This window comes from Fundulus heteroclitus, chromosome 23 (genome assembly GCF_011125445.2).
Source record: "Fundulus heteroclitus isolate FHET01 chromosome 23, MU-UCD_Fhet_4.1, whole genome shotgun sequence".
Classification (NCBI taxonomy): Eukaryota; Metazoa; Chordata; class Actinopteri; order Cyprinodontiformes; family Fundulidae; genus Fundulus; species Fundulus heteroclitus.
The window spans coordinates 20,576,910-20,597,856 of record NC_046383.1 but is presented as its reverse complement, the minus strand read 5'-3'; the positions used below and the strand labels follow the sequence as shown (position 1 = coordinate 20,597,856).

Sequence of the window (20,947 nt, the reverse complement as noted above, 5' to 3'; positions counted from 1 at the left end):
CAAAAACGCTAAACTACTCATTGCCAGTCTAAACACACAGTGAAAGAAAGGAAAACAGCAAATAACAGCAGCATTCAATTAAATAATAATCATTTGAAAGCATCTTCAAGTGCTCTCCACAGATGATGGTTGAACCCGCTCTCAATAACCCTTGATAACCCTGATTATATTAATAAAAGTGGAAAAACCGCCTTACCTCCTCAGACGTCCTCCTCCTGTCAGGGAGCACTAGTGTGTTTGCATGACTTCCAGGTACTATAGTAGATCCTATGCTCATCCTGGGTCCAACCAACATGTACCGTTTGTCTCCAGATCTGTACTGGATGCTGTGACACAGGGTCCCATCATAATTAGTCTCTTGGAGATATTTAGAAGTATAGTCTGGGGATTTGGAGCACTGCATTGCTATCAGCACGATGATGCTGATGATGAACAGAACTGAAACTGAGCCCAGAGTGATCATCAGGTAAAAAGTCACATTAGTATCCTCGTCATCCTTTGCTGCACTTTTAACATCAGAAGCTGCAAAAGCCTCTTTGGGCTCCACCAGCTTGACAATCACAGTAGCTGTTGCTGAGAGGGAAACGTTGCCGTTGTCTTTGACCAGGATGACCAGTTTATGCTCAGCCTCGTCTGTCTCTGTGAATGAGCGAAGGGTTCTGATCTGTCCTGTGTAGCGGTCCAAACCAAAGAGGCTGTGGTCAGTAACTTCCTGCAGGGAAAACAGCAACCAGCCGTTATATCCTATATCAGCATCATAGGCTCTGACTTTGGTCACCAAGTGTCCTGCGTTCACATTGCGGGGAATCTCCTCCACACCTTCAGCAGAACCGTTGGAGCTGACTGGATACAGGATGACTGGAGCGTTGTCGTTCTGGTCCAGGATGAACACGTTCACTGTCACGTTGCTGCTCAGGGACGGAGTCCCAGAATCTGAGGCCACAACTTGGAACCGGAAAGTTTTCAGGGTTTCAAAGTCGAAACTTTTCAGAGCTGATATTGTGCCATTGGCTTCGTTTATATTTAAAAAGGAGGTAATAGGGGAACCTGTGCTCTTGCGGTCAAGGAAATATGACACAGCCGCATTGTCACCACCATCAGCATCAGTGGCTGTTACAGAAAAAATAGACAGCCCAGCCCTGTTGTTTTCAGGCACGTAAAAAGTGTAAGGACTTTCGGTAAATAACGGGCTGTTGTCGTTTACATCCAGCACATCTACCTGTATCAGCTTAGTAGAAGACAGAGACGGGCTGCCTAAATCCTTCGCTGTTAATTTAATGTTGTACACCTGAGTAATTTCTTTATCCAAGTAGTCCTTGGTAATCAACGAGTATGACTGTCCGTCCGGTGACGGCTTCAGATCAAAAGGTAAATCCTCCGATAGGCTGCAGACCACCTGTCCGTTTACACCTGAGTCGAGGTCCGTCACGCCCATCAACGCCACCACGGTTCCGGGCGCTGCGTCCTCTTTGATGCGACTGGAAAGGGACGTGATGTCTATCTCTGGCTGGTTGTCGTTCACGTCTTCCACTCTCACGACCACGTTGCATTGTGTGGAGAGAGAAACGGCGCCCCTGTCCGCTGCCAGCACTTTCAGCTCGTACATTTGCTTCTCCTCGTAATCCAGTTGTCCTCTCACCGTCAGCCTTCCGGTTTTGCTGTTCAGATCGAACAGCTCAGACGAGGGCCCTCGGTGTTTGCTCCTTAAAGAATATTCAACCGCGCCGTTCGCGCCCTCGTCCGCGTCAGACGCATTTATTGTCAACAGGAACGTCCCGACTGGGGCGTTTTCTTTTATGGTTACGGTGTATTTTGGTTTACCACACACGGGAGGGTTGTCATTTATGTCGGATACTATAATAGTGATATTCATGGTGCCTGATTTTGGGGGTTTACCTCCATCTGTCGCTGTTAACAGCATCCAGTGTTGAGGAGTTTCTTCCCTATCCAAAGGACGTTTAAGAACTAAAAAAGGAACCTTTCCTTCCTCTCCAAAGTCCTCCGTGTCCAGCTGGAAATACTGATTATGGTTCAGCTTGTATGAATGCACGGAGTTCAACCCGACATCCGGATCGTGCGCTCCTTCCACCTGAAATCGAGCACCGACGACGGCGGATTCCAAGACCTCCAGCGTGTAGTTTTCCTCTGGAAATTTGGGCGAATTGTCATTTATATCAAGAATCTCGACGATTATCTGGTGCATTTCGAGGGGATTTTCAGCGACGGCTTTCAGATTCGTCACACACGGAACACTTTTTGCGCAAAGCTCCTCTCTGTCTACTCTCTGGTTTATTAACAAAACGCCGTCTCTCGGATTCACCGTAAACAGGTCGTGCTTTGTTCCCGATACGACGCGCAGGTTCCTCTCCGCCAGTTTTCCTCCATCTAACCCGAGATCTTTGGCTACATTTCCAACTGCGGACCCGGATTTTAATTCCTCCTGGATAGAATATCGGACTTGAGCTGAAATCCCTGCAAATTTCGTTAAAATCAGCAGCGCCAGGCAAAAATTAGTAAATCCATCCGTCCATTGTCTTTTCGTTTCCGTCAATCCCATTGTTCCAAAATTTGTATTTTAGTAAATGTTTCTCCAAGTCCTTCCCGATTTTTTTAATTTATTTTAGAAAAAGAAACAGACGCCTATGTTAACAGTCATTTTAGCAGAAGAGGGAAGGCGCTTTATCCCCTCCTTCCAAGATTTCTCTTATGGATGTTACTGAACACACAAGCAGTAAAAAAAAAGAAAAAAAAAATGCCCCCTCACAGTTAGCAATCAAATAAAGTGTATCAGCACCACCTACTGACCATGAAGGCACCACGGCCCCTTCCAGTTATGTGATAAGTTTGCTGAGCATCCCAGCTGGCATTTTGACATCAAGTCGCTGTTAAATCAGCCTCAGTTGTTTGATAACCGTAGAATTTTAGATTTTGTAAATCTAATCAACGGTGAAATAGCAACATCATTTCTACATCATGTTTCTCAACCATGGGTGAATTTGCTAATGTTAAATCTATACTGATTTCAGTTTAAATTTTACTAATCTAATAATTTTGGAAATTTCTAAATTACTATTGCCTTTTAACAGAGTTCAACACAGAAAAATATTTTGATACAGTTTTTACTCAAGTATCGATGTGCTGAACTGTATAGCTCCACAGCAAACGCCTTGAAAAGGATACATTAACACCATGTTGGCAGAACAGTTCTGAGACATGGCGCAAACAACATAAAATTGTACAATCTTGGTTTTGTATTCTAACCAAGTTTATAATTTCCCCAACAGATGTACTTATTCTCACCGTATAAGAGTTCATGAATCTCTAATTGAGCAGAAATATATCTTCACTAGACAAGACAGGAATCATTGTTTTGTCTGATAAATAATTTCATTTACACATTATGTTCACAACACACAATCAGCAAGGAAGAATCCAATCCCAGACCAGGGAGATAAAAAAGACATTTCATGAAGTTAGAAACTGCTTTATTATCCAAGACTATAATGATAAAAAATGGCCCAAACATTGGGCAACATTGCACCTAGAAGGGAAATCTTCTAGGTTCTGCTTTTAGTAACTGAAGGAATCTGTACTTTCAAGCCTTTATCTTTTGAAGCACTTAAAACTTAAAAATGTACCAAAATTTAGATAATATTTTCTTGTCAAACAAAAATCAATTTATTATTTGGAATGACATATTAGATTTGAGCAGTTGACAATAGACAGTATGATTTTGTAAAAGCTGCACAAAACTGAGCTGAAACATTCAAAGTTTTATGACGAAAAATAGCGAACTGGGCAACACTGAACAGGGGAGCAGGGAATCTTCCCCATTTCTTTCGTCAAGTTTGGTTGTTGTGTTAAATGACTTGAAGACAGTGTCTGAAGAGGGGAAGAGAAAATGGAGATTATTAGCAAGCATCAGCCTTTCAGTAACAACAAAATACCAACACACACCAAACAGCCTTACATTACTGTATTAACTATCAAAGCACATTGACCATAGGGCTAGTATATAAAAAATATCAGATCATGCTCTGCAGTCCTCCAACTAGACCTGTCACGATAACAAATTTTACATGACAATACATTTTTCTAAAAATGATTGCGATAAATCATATTGTCATTTGGAGACCTTTTTCAACTAACATAACAATGTCATAACAAAAAGTATATCCTCTTGACCTACAGACTCAGACAAATCAAGTGAGTGGCTGCTTTAAATAAAAACAAAAAACAAAAAAAAACCCAAAAAAAAAAAAACAGTGCAGCGGTCTTGTTTGGCTTCTACACTAGTCTAATTTCTTTCCAAACTAGCGTTTCTCTCACTCTCCCTCACCAGACTTTCATGTTAGCTTTGAGCATGTGTCTACGTGAAACAAGCTGGGTTTCCTCCATCGTATTATAAACCTCGTCCATCTCCAGGCTAAGCGTTGTTTATTTTAAATGCCTTGATTTTTAAGAGCGACATAAAAATTAGTCAGTAAAGTTCCGGTCTGGAAGAAAACCTGTCGGTCTAATAAGCTAATACGCTAGCTGTTATTAGCTTTTAAAACATTTAAACTACAACTTCGAGCTGCATTGCGCAACGCTTCCAATTCCCTGTTCTGCGCTCAACCCCCACGAGCCACCAGACAACTACTGCCAGGATTCCCCGATTTTCTGTGGGAATCCCTGGCAAGACTTAACCCCCCTACCCCCTACACTGAGGAAACGAGATGGGAGGGGCGAGCAGACACCGATGCACCGTACGGAAACCTTTTTTCATCCCGTCTCAAAGAGGATATGGAAACACAAGAGCAAGCATGCATACGCAAATTATCGCACTTATTAAAAATAATCATGTGATTAAAATGTATTGTGCAATTAATTGATTTGATTATAGTGACAGGCCCACCTCTAACTAATATGATTTTTCTTATGAATTACTCTGCTTACTATATTCAAATTATTAAAAGCACATTTTATTTGTTTAGCCGCTCTCAGAGACGACTCATTGAATGCTTCACAAAGTAGAAAACAAAACTACATCAAAACATTTAGACTCTAAAGTACTAAGTCAAAGCAAACTCACCACATAGAACAGTATCTTGTACAGTTGCATCTTCATGAAGACAACCTTTCCACTTTTTCCTCTGATGCTCATTTTGGCCATTATAGTTCTGCTGTGGTAAAGCAGATTTATGTTTAAATGTTATAGTGCAACCTAGCTCATTATTAAGGATGTGTGGGTGGATTTTGTGTTGTTCATATTACCTGGACCACAATAATCTAATGCAAAAGAGGAATAAAAATACTTACGCAGCCATAGACGTCTTGACCGGATCTGCAGCATCAACACCCCATAACCTCTTCAGTTGTTTACTCTGAAAAGGGACAAGAAAACAAATAAAAACATAACCATAAACAGGTGACCAATAGAGTCCAATCCTCTACCTCACGTCGAAAACCAGGAGATATTAGTGGTCACCAAAATTAAAGGGGCCATGACAACAAATTTCATTTTTCTGAGGTTTTGGAGGCATAATATGATCTGTTGTGCACTGGTGAGATCATGTGAATATCAAGAGCCGGAACCAAATGCTGTCAAGTGTAAGGAAGGTGTGTGTTTGTATCTGAGAAATCTGGTTGACGGAGCGACTGACGAGCTAAACCGCTGGCTCTAACATTATTTGAAAGAAACACTTTGCGTCAAATTTGTAGAGCTGCAACTAACGATTATTTTTACAGTCGACTAACCTATTGATTATTTTTTTTATATGATCTCCATTTCAGATGCTTGTAAAAATATTTTGACTCACCAATTCTTGTCTACACACCTTTGTTGTTTTCGTCAACGATAACGAGATTATTTTGCTTGCACCCCTTTTTTTTTCATGACCATGAGACGATAATGAGATAAATATGGCTCATTGGTGACTAAAAAATGACGACGTGAGAATTTTTGAACAAAAATGTTAGTGGGTGCATCGTATGACGTTCAAAATGGATGTCTACCTATTGCGCATGTAAATCTGTCAAAACCTACAAAATATCAGCAGCGCTGATTCATATCCTTGTTTAGTCACACCCACCACCGGAGTTTATTAATTCACTGATGGGCAATGGAGGCCTCGGCAAATTCTACAAAGGGACTTGATGATTGGAAACCACGAAAAGATGTATGGGTGTACTTCAAATATATTCAACCCAAAAGCAAAAAAATTAATGAGTTTTGGAACAGTCTTCTTGTGATAAATTTCATAGTACGCTTTACTCTTTCCACGTCATTTCTGGAGCAAATGGGCTGCAACCTTCAGGTTAATGTTAGCTTAGTTACGGTGACGTAAAGAATGTATGTGTTACCGTTATGCACAGAACATGGAGGTGTAATGTGTTGTCATATTGACCAATGTTTGACCGTGTGAAACATGGAGGGTAAGCAACTCGGCGGGTATTAGCTTGATCTGTCGGAGAGTCCTAGAGCAAAGCTGTGCTTTCTACTCCAGCATGACTTCTTTATTTAGGTATTGGTAAGGCAACGAGTGACATCTAGTGTTTGTAAATACAAAATGCAGGCTGCAGTCAAAACGCAGGACAAAAAAACCCCCAAAAAAAACAGACCATCTGGTACAGGACAATTTAGCTAAAAATATGGGGAATTCAGGCTAATACGTGATAGTTGGCAACACTGAGGAAAATGCAGCATTCCAGCTGTTCCTCATGTATCTAAATGAACAACAACTTTGGTTTCTGTAATGTTAGCAGCATGTGTAGTCACATTTCTATTTAGTAATGGTGGGTCCACCTGTTTGTGTTATGTTCTGTCAGCACTTTGCGATATATTTAACAGGACAATTTATACACATTTTGTTTTCATACTAAGAGTCTGCTAGCTAAATGCACAGGTGTACATCAGTGAAGTCCTGTAATCATAACCTGTGAACTCAGTTTGATTAAGTCGTATTCACCTGCAGAACTTTACAGGAGGTGAACTGTCTGCAGAGATGGAGCCATTTTATTCCTTTCCCCACAGTAAGCAAAATATCAATTGGGCTCAACATATGGACCAAAAAAGGACTTACAGCATCATTGATAGCAACTAGCGCATGCTTTTTTTGCACTGTGGAAAACCAAGCACAGCACATACTGTTGAGCCTTGACCAGGTCGCCCACCCGCACTGCAGAGTGTATAAAACTCCTTTTAAAAACATTCTTGCCTAAAAATCAATCTAAAAGTTAATTTTGTATCAAAGAAAGTGTAATTTACAAAACTTTACTAAGTTTAGTACCTTCTTCATTCGGCCAATACTGCATAGAGCTGAATTCATGTGAGAGGGTGCTCTTTGCTCACTGGGGAACTGACGCTATACTGCCCTCTGCTGCAGCCTTTGTGAACTTCATGCGATTTAAACTGTACCGCTGAAAGGGAAATATTGAGACCGCATTAATGTTTAGATATTTTTTTAAACGCATCAACGATTTTTTTTTATCATCCATAATGTTGACCTAGTGTTGCAGCCCTACAAATTTGACCCTAAAACCACCTGAAGATTAAAACTTACCAGTTTGCTGCTTCATCGTTCTTGTCCTCGAGGCCATTCTCTAAAACTTCAAACTCGTTCTGTGCTTGCCGGGTTCACTTCATAACTTGTTCCAGCACACGAAGTGGCAACATGAATTGTATCCTTGATTTGAACCAGGAGCTGAAGAACTCTCTACTGGAATTTTAGCAAAGAGAGAAGCAACCAACTATTAGTATTATAATGTAGTGACTTTGGTCTGCACCACAAAATAATTTATTATTCAATTTTTCATCTTTGCTGCATCTGGGATCCATCAGGCTGACTGAGGCTTTGGTTTATGTTTGTTCTTGTGTTGTCATTGATGGAGAAAATGGCCTAATAACAGTCATGAACAACTATACACCTAAGACGGCTACAAGTATCTCAAAATAGTTCAGGTGTTATTTCCCACATTACATTTCTGCAAAAGTGACAAAAATATTCTTCCATCTGGAAGGTTTGTACTTTAGACTCTGCAGCTTTAAAATGTATTATTTATTCTGGCAATATTTGACTTTTGCTCATATTTAAAATCAAACACCTCCGTTCATGAGCGGAAGACCTTGACCTCTAACACCATCTCTGGGAAAGGAACAGAACGTCTTGGTCTGGACCGAATGATCTTCTAAGAAAATAAACAAAATTAAAAAAATCATTCTACAGCAGGTATTATAATTACAGTATAGCGGGAATTATCATTTTGCACCAAAATTGAGTGATTTTGTTTTCCTGGGAAAAAAGTAAAATGAACATGTGACATTTGCTGAAGCCAGTACATAGGCTAACATTTTCCATGGGAAATGGCCTGCATATAGCGCTTTATCAATTCCAGAGGACCAGAAAAGTACTTTACACTTGTCATTCACCAATTGACACATACATTCACACCCTGATGGTGACAAGCTGCATTGCAGCCACAGCAGCCCTGGGGCAGACTGACATAAGTGAGACTGGACCGTCTGACCACCACCAGCAGGCAATGCAGGAGAAGTGTCTTGCCCAAGGACGATCGGAGCATGGGCTTGAACCAGCAACCGGTCAGTTATAGGACAAACTCCCTAGATCCTTGTGCCACCGTCACCCGACTTACCATCCAAGACTTAGCAACTTTCCAGTGCTTAATTTATACCAACAACGTTGTACTTTTGATCATACTTTACCTTGGTCCACGAGAGGAAGACCTTCACCTCAAATGCCGTCTCTGAGAAACGGTGTCCATTTTTTTGTGATACATCTGGGAGTGAAATTAAGAACAAACAAAAATACTTCTCAGCCTAAAAAGATTACATTTTAAAAGACACAATCAAATTGAGGTAGGCTGTGTTAATAATTTTTTAAAACATCTTTCACAACAACCTGTATCTCCGTCCGTCCGTCCGTCCTCTTCCGCTTATCCGGGGTCGGGTCGTGGGGGTAGCAGCTTCAGTAGGGAGGCCCAGACGTCCCTCTCCACGGCCACTTGGGCCAGCTCTTCAGGAGGAATCCCAAGGCGTTCCCAGGCCAGCCGGGAGACATAGTCCCTCCAGCGTGTCCTGGGTCTTCCCCTGGGCCTCCTCCCGGTGGGACGTGCCCAGAACACCTCACCAGGGAGGCGTCCAGGAGGCATCCTAACCAGATGCCCGAGCCACCTCAACTGGCTCCTCTCGACGTGGAGGAGCAGCGGCTCTACTCTGAGTCCTCCCCGGATGACTGAGCTCCTCACCCCATCTCTAAGGGAGAGCCCAGACACACTACGGAGAAAACTCATTTCAGCCGCTTGTATCCGGGATCTCGTTCTTTCGGTCACGACCCAAAGCTCGTGACCATAGATGAGGGTAGGAACGTAGATCGACCGGTAAATCGAGAGCTTCGCCTTTTGGCTCAGCTCTCTCTTCACCACAACGGATCGGTACAGCGCCCGCTTCACAGCAGATGCTGCACCAATCCGCCTGTCGATATCCTGCTCCATCTTCCCCTCATTCGTGAACAAGACCCCAAGATACTTGAACTCCTCCACTAGGGGCAGCACATCCTTCCCAACCCAGAGGAGCCACTCTATCCTTTTCCGGTTCAAGACCATGGTCTCGGATTTGGAGGCACTGATTTTCATCCTGGCCGCTTCGCACTCGGCTGCGAACCGCTCCAGTGAGAGCTGTAGATCACGCCCTGATGAAGCCAATAGGACCACGTCATCCGTGAATAGCAGAGACGCAATCCTAAGGCCACCAAAATGGATCCCCTCAACACCTTTGCTGCGCCTAGAAATTCTGTCCATAAAAGTTATGAACAGAATCGTACAGACACCGATCGTACAGAGACCTGACAGCCCCTAAAGGGCCCGGTACTCCATACTCCCGGAGTACCCCCCACAGGATCCCTCGGGGACACGGTCGAATGCCTTCTCCAGATCCACAAAGCACATGTAGACTGGTTGGGAAAACTCCCATGCCCCCTCCAGAATCCTGCTGAGGGTATAGAGCTGGTCCAGTGTTCCACGGCCAGGACGAAAACCACACTGCTCTTCCTGAATCTGAGATTCGACTATCCGACGGACCCTCCTTTCCAGAACCCCTGAACAGACCTTACCAGGGAGGCTTAAGAGTGTGATTCCTCTGTAGTTGGAACACACTCTCCGGTCCCCCTTTTTAAATAGGGGGACCACCACCCCAGTCTGCCAATCCAGGGGAACTGCCCCCGATGTCCACGCAATGTTGCAGAGCCGCGTTAACCAACACAGCCCCACAACATCCAGAGCCTTAAGGTACTCCGGGCGAATCTCATCCACCCCCGGAGCCTTGCCACCGAGGAGCTTTTTAACAACCTCTGCAACCTCAGCACCAGAGATGGGAGAACCCGACCCAGAGTCCTCAGGCTCTGCTTCCTCAATGGAAGACGTGTTGGTGGGATTAAGGAGGTCTTCGAAGTATTCCGCCCACCGATGCACGACGTCCTGAGTGGAGGTCAGCAGCACGCCACCCCCACTGTAAACATTCCCAGCTGCCAGCTTCTGCAGCCGGGAATCGGAACGTCAAGGTCCCCGCCCTCTACTGCCACCCGTTGCACAATGCACCCGACCCCTTTGGCCCCTCCAACAGGTGGTGAGCCCATCGGAAGGGGGACCCATGTCGCCTCTTCGGGCTGAGCCCGGCCGGGCTCCATGGGTAAAAGCCCGGCCACCAGATGCTCGCCAACGTGCCCCACCTCCAGGCCTGGCTCCAGAGTGGGGCCCTGGTGACCCGCGTCCGGACGAGGGAACACGAAATCCAATAATCTTGCTCATCATAAGGGGGCTTTGGGCTGCTCTTTGTCTGGTCCCTCACCTGGGACCTGTCTGCCACCACGGTAAGGTGGCAGCCCAGGGAGGGGCAACCTGTATCTAAATGTTGCAAAAATGTAAAAAAAAAAAAAAAAATAATAATAATAAATAAAAATTCTAAAGGTTACCGTAAGTTACTTTCAATTTTAAACGGATGGCCGAGTTGGGTTTGGGGACAACTCACCAGGTGACTTGGATGGTGTTCTTTCAGATCTCTGGAAAAGATAAGGCAGAGGAATGTGAAATCTCAACTAGGGCTGAACGATTTTGGAAAATAATCTAATTGCGATTTATTTTTTTAATATTGCGATTTAATGCTATTTTTTTTTCAGTTTAATTTATCATGTGTTTTAAAATATATACAAACAACAAATCAATTTGTTTCCTCGCCATGTGGATTAGTTGCTAAAAGACCCACAGCATCTAAACTCGGAGCAGTAATGATTGCGTTCTTCCTACAATACATTTCAACCAAAATTGCAATTTTGACTTTTCTCCGCATTAACCACAAGCAACAAAAATGGGCTCTAAATAAAGATGTTTGTAAACAAGGACTATTTTAAATATGAACTTTTAATGTTTCTATTGATCAGAATATTATTCAAGAGAACAGCTTTTAATTTAATTGGACATCAATCCTTGTTGAACATAAAGTGCAACCAACAAGCAAGTCTATGTATTAAACTGATTGACCAGAACTTAATGCTTTGTATGATTATATAAACTCTAAAACAAGTAATAAAATTAGATTATCTCACTGCTGCAACTGTCTTCCCTTCCATGTAGAGGCAAACCCACTTTAAACATTTTACTGACACCTAATGGACGTGTCTAATTCCCTAATTGTTACATAGCCAAAAATTGCAGACCTCTGCGATTTGGAAATTGCGTTTTTTTTAAATCACGATTATATTGAAAATGCGATTAATTGTCAGCCCTAACCTCAACCTTATTTTTAAAGTTTGTGGATGGAAAGTGTGTCAATGAACCACATTCACCATCAACACTTCTTGTTAAGGCACAACTGTAAAGCACGTGTGGAGTGTGCTGGGTGAGCTCTGGGCCTCTGCAGCCACGTTCTCCATCAGCAGATTAGTGGTCGGCCATCTTGCCGGTGCCGATGTTTCTGTGACCACAGCCAATGATGCCATACATATGTGGTAATAACTAGGGTGGAACAACATTTAAAATAAAGCATTTGATTAAAAAAAGTCATATTGATCCATAGGGGGTAGTAAGGATAATTGTTTCTTTTTTATGTTTACCATATTTTTGGGTAATCTTAGGCTTAGTGACCTACTTTTAGAGCAGACCACAAGAATATTAAACTCAAGCTCTTTTTTTCCAACCACCTCATTTATCAGACCATCAAGTTACATACTGACAATTTAAATAAGCAAAGCAAAAATCAAACGAGTTGAAGAATCACAACCAAATGTTAAAAGTCTCTTGAATTGAATTATATATATATATATATATATATATATATATATATATATATATATATATATATTATTATTTTTTTTTTTTTTCCCAGCAGAATTCATAGGAAACTGTACGGGTAATATGACAATAAATACAAACCATTCCCACAACAGTCTGTGGCAGGAAGCCAAATAATAAATTAAATATAATGTCTCAAGTTTAAGCTCCAAAGCTGCTGACAGTTTCTGTAAAACACGTGACTCCACCACGTTTTCAGCCAGGTGCTCAATACTTGTCCAACGCATGAGTTTGAACACAAACGTTTAATGACATTGGCTGTAATTAATTGTACTAAAAGTTAGCGGCGTACTTTCAACAACAGATAACTGTGTCAGGTCGAGTCTTGCTCCCAGATTCCACGCCAACTTACCTGCAGCGACCGTTAACGGGTGTTAGCGCGAGCAGCTAGCCCGAAAACATCGCTCTTAAACAGTCAGGACTGCTAGTAAGCCGTAAAAATGCTGCAGTTGACTGTTTGCCCAAAGCTAAACGTCAACAAAACTTTACATAACGGGTTTATTATAAAATGTGATTTACAAAACGTTACCTACCGTTACTGGAGCAACCGCCAGTTCAGCTTGTTCTAGCGAGCCGCCCAACTGACGAAGATGACGACGGATCCACTTCTTCTTCTTCTTCTTCTTCTTCTTCTTTAGATTATAATGGTGGTTGGGTGGACCAACTTAAAGGGGCATTACCCCCACCTACTGTGCCGGGGTTTTGGCATCTACAGAGCAAAAAGGGAGAGTTTGAAAGGATTTTGGATAAAGGTCTTCACTTTAAAGAATATTTTGCGATAATGTAGTAGAGCAAAAGTAAAGGTACTAGTGTCCTTTCTAAAGGGTTCACGCATGCGGAAGTAAATGTTGTCCGCGAGCCAATGAAAGTGACAGAGACACCTTCCACCAATGACGCATGAACGATGTTCAAAAAAGCCAACGGCCAACCAGACGTCACGTTGATATCATGCGATATCGGATTGTTTATCTCCCAAAGTACTCTCTCCCGGGGAGAGAAAAAACAAACCTCGGTAGCTGGAGATAGGGATTTACTTTATCACGATGCAACTCTAATGTCAGATTCAGAGTTGAGCTTTTAACATTGCATCATCATTCATGTTTCAACAGTTCATTAATCAGCATTGTTTGGATGATGAAGCAACATTATTTTTCACTTGATGTACAGTATATCAGCGAAAAAATTTAAAAGGCATGTTTGTAAAAAATAATGTTTAAAAGACATACAATTCAGTTAAACGCCAGATCCATGATGAGTTAACAACACAATTTCAACTGTTTGGTGTTCAATGTTGTTTTGAGATTGAATGATTTTTTTTTTCTTAAACTGAGTTTTAAAAAAAATGTATTTTTTTATGTCATTACATTACAAATTAAAACGGCCCACCATGATTTATAGCATAGTTTAACATTACAAAATAATAACATAATGTTGTTATTTATGGAAGTTCTTTTTATTATTTACTTTTTATGGAAGTACTTACTCTGTACGTACTCTGAATGTTCATTATTTAAACAGACAATTGCCCCATCTGTTCCTTTTACTTCTATGTAGCTGCTCCTTTGTCAGTTAAAACGTATGATTTTGTAATTACTGTACAAGAAGTGTGCTAGTTGTAAACATGTTGTCTTCAGAGGTCTGGGGCCTGTTTCAGAAAGGAGGTTAAGTGAAAACTCTGAGTATGTTAACCCTGAAATGAGGGAAACTCTGGGTTTTCTGTTTCAGAAAGGGAGGTAAGTTGAACCTGAGAAAGCAGAGTAAGTCAAGCCCGTTTCTGAAAGAGAGGAAACTTATACTCAGAGTCAGTTACCATGGCAATTTACTCTGTGAACCTAACCTGGTCGGGAGCAGGTTTTCTTTAGAAAACCCAGAGTTTATTTTGGTCTCCTCTCCTTTTTTAAAGAGGAAGTGGTGTTTAAACACCTCATTGATTCTTTCGGGACATATTCATTGCGCACATTTCAGTCACGCAGAGCGCATCAAAGGGCATGTCCATTTATGGATGATCCTGTTAACGAAGAGGCTGTATTACTTCGTAGGGAGTTACATTTACGTCGGGAAAGGATTTTGAGGCCCAGAGTGGATTTTTTGTCATATCCCTATCCTATCACAGCAATTTATATGGTGTTGTTCATCTGCTAAAAAAAAAAGAAAACAAAAAAAAGATTTTAAAATAGTTTCAATACTTCCTAGAATTCACCTGTGACCATACACTCACCTCTCACTTTAGTTTCAGAATGTTGATTTCCAGATCTGCCTTTTGGATCTGGCGGTCCAAGTATACAAGTTCTTTGCTGTTTTTTTCTATCTTTTTAATAAGAAGAAGTCTATATAACTCCTTAACTGGCAACTGAAAATACATTAGATTAGAGTTACACCATGAATGTAGTCTAAAATTCAGAATGAAACTGTGGCATTTACTGTAAATCACTGAACTGTGTCCATCTGTGCACCAGAAGTTGATGGACCTTCCTCCTGCTGTTCTTCTACACTCTGAGGGGTAGAGATAAGAATGACCATTTATAGATATAAACTTGGATTCTATAGGCTACTCCACATATAAATGTGAATGTGTAGATTGTTTGAGGTGTAGACATATAATATTAAAATTACTTCTGTAGGCCTGTCTGTGGCAGCAGAAACGGCTTCTTCATCCCCATCATCATGTGAAGATGAGCATTTCATAGAGTACACTTTATAATACTATTTGTCATAATTGATGGTGTATGGAGTAGGCTACTGACAACTGTATGGGGTACTGTTGGGACAGGAGGCTCCAAGAGGCAGAATTTACCATCCGAATCTGTTGGGACCAACAAAAAACCCAACCCAAAGTAATATAAATGGAAATATCACATTTAGTCTATATAAAGAAAATCACACTGTAGGTAGACCTCTTACATTTTATGAAGGCACTTAAATCTTCTGGAGTGACTGGCTCTGATGAAGTCCCTCCAGGAATTCCCTCAGCCATTGGCCTTCCAGCATTTAGGCTCAGGGCCATCTCTTCTGCATTTGTCAGGGGTGGTGGTGCAGGTCCTCCCCCTGTTTTATGAGCCTCTGCCTTCTTTCTGTTGGCTGAGTAGAAGTCAAATGAGAATGAACATTTAGACATATGTCAAAAATGCTGCTGCACTGCTGGACACTGAATGCCATTTAGTCATTTAATATGTCAAATGTTTGTAAAGCCAGGTAGCAACTCCTATGATGTGCTCAAGGCTTACCTGCTTGAAGTATGTTTTTATATTTCATTTTCAGCTGCTGCCATAATCTTTTGATGCCTGCAGGATTGCACATATCCATGAAAATTAAATTAGGTTTAATAAAATACTGTTCTTTCAGTTTCACCTCTGATATTATAACAGTTGGGTAAGTTACTCTAAAATAGTTCTTAATTACTAACTACAAATTTTATCTTCAACAAGTCTAATTAGATTAATGTAATAATTACTGTCTCGAGAAAGTATTGGTCTACTTACTAATTTGTTTTATTTACTTATTAATTACTTTCTAAATCCCAAATCAACCTCAACCACTTGAACAATACAAGGAGAGACAAGAAACTGCACTTCTAATGCTTTCAAATTAAAACAATATTCAATTGCATGAATTAATCATAAATTGACCAAAGTGTATTATAGAGGGAGAAAGTTAAATTAAAAATATACCTTTTAAAAGTTGATATTAAATCCACTATTGTTTTATAGTCTTTAATTTAATTACAGTATTTAGATGACTTAGTAACTTAATTCATTACACCCAACACTGTATAAAAGTAATTAAAATGTAAACTTACGCACTGACTCGAGCAGCTATTTTCACCCAAGCTAACTCTCTCTCCTTCGCCGCTGCAGCCGTGTTGCTTTTTTTTTTAAAATACATGCTCAAATTCTGCATATGCTTGCATAAGGACATCCAGTTCTGCTGGTGAGAAATATGCACACCTTTTTTTGTCTGACGCTGTTGCCATGGTGACTCGTAATATCTGCGCTCCATTGATAATGGCTTTTTATAGTTGTGGTGCATGCACTTAACTCAGAGTCAGCCAACTCAGAGCTGATTGAACTAACTAATTTCAGCTGTTCTGAAACCCAAAACTCAGAGTTTCCCATCTCAGGCTAAGTTAACTCAGAGTTCAAGTTTTAACTCAGAGTTGGTTGAACCTCCTTATTGAAACAGGCCCCTGATGTCCTAAAATGTATATATTTTGTTTCAAGTGTTTTGTAACTAACTTTAATCTGTGAAAATACACAATTTTGCCTATTTTATGTCTGTATTGAATAGCTTGTTCAGCACACTCCCACTATCTTCACTGGTTTGTCGTGGTCAGCATTGACATCCTGTGGTTTGAAACTGTAAGTGCAGCTATGAACACCAGCCATGTTGTCTTTTTTTTTTCTTCTTCTTTTTTTTGGAGATCCATGTTACGTGGCGTAGGCTATAGACAATACATGACGTGTAATGATTGAAAAGACAAACATGACTTTTATCCTCGCAACAGTTTGGAACCAAGGTGACCTACATAAACTGTCTAATGTTCGCACCCCTCCCACCTGCTTCTGCCACGTATTGGTTCTGAATGTGGGTCACCAGTGTGAGTGCGCGTGCGCAAGCTCTGCAGCATTCTGCAGCACGTCTTCTCATCTCTGTCGCCATTTATGTTCACTCCTGCTGCAGCAGTCACGCCAGCCCGTATCAACACGCACACCGTTTCGGTTATTATAAACACTTCCGGGACAGAAACGATGTTCTTGCAGAGCTTTTGATTCTGGTGGCGAGGATTAGGAGACGCTGCGCTACAAAGGAGGGTGGGGCACACAACAGAGTCGAGCGGGGGACACGTCACCATGGCAACGCAGCTCCTCTAGGCGAGTCGCTGTCCGTGGTGCTGAAGACAAGCTGGAGCAGAGGGAGGGGGAGGGATGATGGGGCTGTTGTTTCTCCTGGCATCTATTTTCAAGGGCGAATTAACACGATCGTGTTTATTATGTTATGGTAGAATTTTTTTATCTCTTCAATGTACCACAGATGGTTGCTTTGGAAGTGACATATCCGATTTAACAGTCACAGATGTGTGGTTGGAGCTGTGTTAGCCTACTAGTGCCAGCTGGTGGTCGATCTATGGCTTTGTCACACATTGCTGCGTTGCTGTGTCATGCATGTGTGTGCCAATCCGTCTGTGAAGCAGACCAGCATATAGTAGGCAATGTTAAATTAACCTCTCTTGCTCAGTAGTGGAAAACTGACGCCACGAGCTGTATTTATTTTAACTCCAAGATGGTTTTCTTCAAACAAATATAGCTCAATCAAAGCTATAAACTAGATTGAGCTAAGAATTAACTTGTGTTAAAATGATGCAAAATAATTTCCCAAAATACTGACAAGTGACTTCAGCTGACCTAAAAGCAGATTTTTTTTGTGTATATGTCTGTGCCTCGCTAATAACTCTGTTCTATTGTGTCCTCTAGCATGACCTCATCTCTCTAGGGAGATGAGGTCATGCTGGAGGAGACAATGAAAAGACTCACTTATTGCATCACATGAGAAAAGTAACAGCTGCAAACAATTTACATGATGCTTGATAAGCAGTTTTCTGTTTTATTGATTACCTTTTTAAGTATACAGTCTGAATTACATTATGCTTTGTGAGTTTCAGTTGGGGAAATATGTATGGTTGTTTTTTAGACAGGCATACATCAATATTGCATGTGTTTGCAAGGTAGTCCTAGAAAGAAACATAACTATAAACCATAAATATACAACTTATATTATCCCCCAGTGTAAGGAATTATAACTGAGTGGATGTAAAAACAAAACACAAATCTCCTTTATTATAAATGTGAACATGAAAAAAAGGATGTTATTCATTTAATTAAAAAAAAATCAGCACAACTTCAAAGATCACTGAAGTGACATCTGCAAAAGACTTGCTTTATGCTGAACACAGAAGAATGTTGCTTTGGTGACTGATAGCAGTGGACTCACACAGTTCCTAAACATTTTCCAATTCAAAGTTTCATACTTTTCCAGACAAATTTAGAGATAAAGACAAGCCAGCTACATATAAAACATTAATAGATATATATAGAGCGCGAAGAGATAGCGAAGATAAGAGCGAGAGAGCGAGAGAGAGAGCGAGAGATAGAGCGATAGAGAGCTAGAGCGAGCGAGATATCGAGCGGATAGCGATATATATCGAGAGCTATATCTAATATCTAATAGATAATAGAGATAGATATATTATATAGATATGTCATATCATAGCTAGATCGATATATATATATATAATATATAATATATATATATATATATATATATATTATATATAGATATATATATATATATATATATATATATTTTACCTTTTCAGAATTAATTATTTGTATATTGAAACACATTAAGGAGTCTCAAACTCCTGTCCTCAGAGACTGGTGTCCTGCCACCTTTAGATGAGACCAGTTCAATGCACCTGAATCCAACAGCTGAACTGACTTAAGCTTTGAGAGGATCAGCCAAATTATTTGATTCAGGTCTCGAAGTAGGTACACATCTAAAGATTGCAGGACACTGGCTCCCTGCAGTCTAGAGCATGAGATGTTTGGTTTAGGTAGACAGACACATTTTGGTAGATGTGCAGTTTGCATACTTTTTTTTTCCTTTTTAGACATCTGATTGAATAAACCTGCGAAACAAAGATTAGGATATTGTTTTAAACCTCATCAAACCCTTATCATTGATCTTTATGGTGTGTTTACTTGTCTTCATGATGCTGTTTGTTTGGTAACAAACCTCTGATGCCTTCACAGAGAATAAATTACAGAAAGGGGGACTCATTTACTAATTACCTGACAACTGAAGGAATTGGTTACACTGGAACTTTTTTTTCTTTACAGGATATGAATAAATACAGCACTACAAAAAATATTCACACTTAAAGAGGATTCTTCTTTTTGTTACACTTGTATGTTTTAGATCGAACAAAGTATGATATAAAAAAAACCTAGATTAGACAAATACAGGAAGTGAAAAAAATATTCAGAGAAAGGAAAAACTATTTGAAAAACTAAGATGTACAGTATCTGCTGAGCCTTCATCTGATCAATGTTTAAATGTGAGGAACACCTCTGATCCCAGGAAAGGGGGAATTCCTTGGAACTGGATGTGATTTACAGAAGACAGTGCTGTTGAGGATGGTGAGGTGAAGCAGTGTGGGGGGAGTTATCTGGAAGTTCACCATCATCTCCACTTTCGTGAGCTGGTTAGGCTCTAGGTGGTTCTGACCGCACCAGTGGACCAGCCAATTCACTTCCTTTCTGTGTGCAGATGTGTCACTGTTCTAGGCCAGACCGATGACAGTCGTATCATCTGCAAACTTCAGGAGTTTCACAGACTTGTCCAATGAGATGCAGTCAGAGTACAGAGAGAAGATGAATGAGGAGACCCAATACACCTGGGGACACGGTGCTGATGTTTCTTGTGCTTGGGAAAGATCCTCCCCAGTCTCACCTACTTTAATATTCACAAAAACAAGAGTTAAGGTATAAAACAGAGTTCACTTTCATTGCAGCTAGACCTGTAGATGTCAGAAAACACCTAAATGGAACCTGTCTGACAACATAAAAGGTTATCAGGCTATCAGATCTGAAAAAGCAACACATCATGCTCTTGTCTAAAGTAATTAAAAAGCAGATGAGGGGAAAAAAACATCACTGACATCAATCAGTTTGAGAAGAGCCACAAAGTCATTTATATGGTCTTAGGGCTCCAATGAGCCAAAGTCAGAGCCATTATTAAAAAATAAAAGAAGAAAATTGAGCAGTGATGAGGTCATAAAATAACCTGCAGCAACATCTAAGGCACTGCAGGCCTCACTAACCCAAATCATGGTCATTGTTCATGACTCAACAAGAACATAGAGAGGCAAAAGAAACAACAATCATTGCTGAACAAATAGTATCATTTCACATTTACCAAGTAAAATCCACAAGACTTGTGAAAAAATGTTTTGTGGACTGACAAGACAAATGTGAAACTTTTTGGAAGTTGTGTGCTCCATTGCACCTGGGGTAAAACAAAAAGCATTTCAGAAAATTATCATCCTGTCAAACATGGAGGTCGTATATAATATTCTGGGGCTTCTTTGCTGCTTCAGGGCCATCTGTCTTGCTGTAATTGATACAACCATGAAGTGTGCTCTAACAGAAAAATCATGGAGAATGTCTAACCATCAGTGTGTGTCCTTAATCTGCCTCTTTCACTTCAAACATATTTAAAAAGGCTTGCATTCCAAAAGATCTAAAATGTACATTTCCGATGCAAATACAGCTCATTTTCAAAAATGAAAAGCAGCAACTACTGCCCCTACATGCCTTTCCTCTCAACTCGGTCTAAAAATAGTATCCTAGTGCTATTAGTGACAATTATAAATGACGTAACTGGAGGGGAAGGTTCATGACTGTCAATAAAAACATTTGATTGCACCAGGAGACCAATCCTGAACATGTAATTGGCTACAGACTCAGTACCGAAGGCCAGGAGGCAAAGAGTTTTGATCCAGCAGCTAGAGCCAATGACAGCCAGCTAAAGAGATAATTACAATAGTGGA

At 40.7% G+C, this 20,947-nt stretch overlaps 1 protein-coding gene and 1 long non-coding RNA gene across 14 annotated transcripts; both read right to left on the bottom strand.

Moving 5' to 3' along the window:
• Positions 1-160: 160 nt before the first annotated feature.
• Positions 161-2,618, bottom strand: LOC105921867 (protocadherin gamma-A4). The gene has a single exon (XM_021313646.2). The coding sequence runs from the start codon at positions 2,555-2,557 to the stop codon at positions 170-172; it is 2,388 nt and encodes a 795-aa protein (XP_021169321.2). The 5' UTR covers positions 2,558-2,618; the 3' UTR covers positions 161-169.
• A 750-nt stretch (positions 2,619-3,368) lies between these two features.
• On the bottom strand, positions 3,369-12,951 carry LOC110367551. 13 transcript variants are annotated; one of them, XR_004927889.1, is made up of 8 exons: positions 12,876-12,951; positions 11,024-11,054; positions 8,705-8,778; positions 8,086-8,169; positions 7,545-7,700; positions 5,302-5,366; positions 5,075-5,162; positions 3,369-3,882 (listed from the first exon to the last, which is right to left on the bottom strand). It is a non-coding gene; the product is annotated as an uncharacterized LOC110367551 (long non-coding RNA). The 13 variants fall into 13 exon arrangements; XR_004927891.1 differs by having other exon boundaries at positions 8,086-8,166; XR_004927890.1 differs by lacking the exon at positions 12,876-12,951 and adding an exon at positions 11,838-12,019.
• Between the last annotated feature and the right edge of the window lie 7,996 nt (positions 12,952-20,947).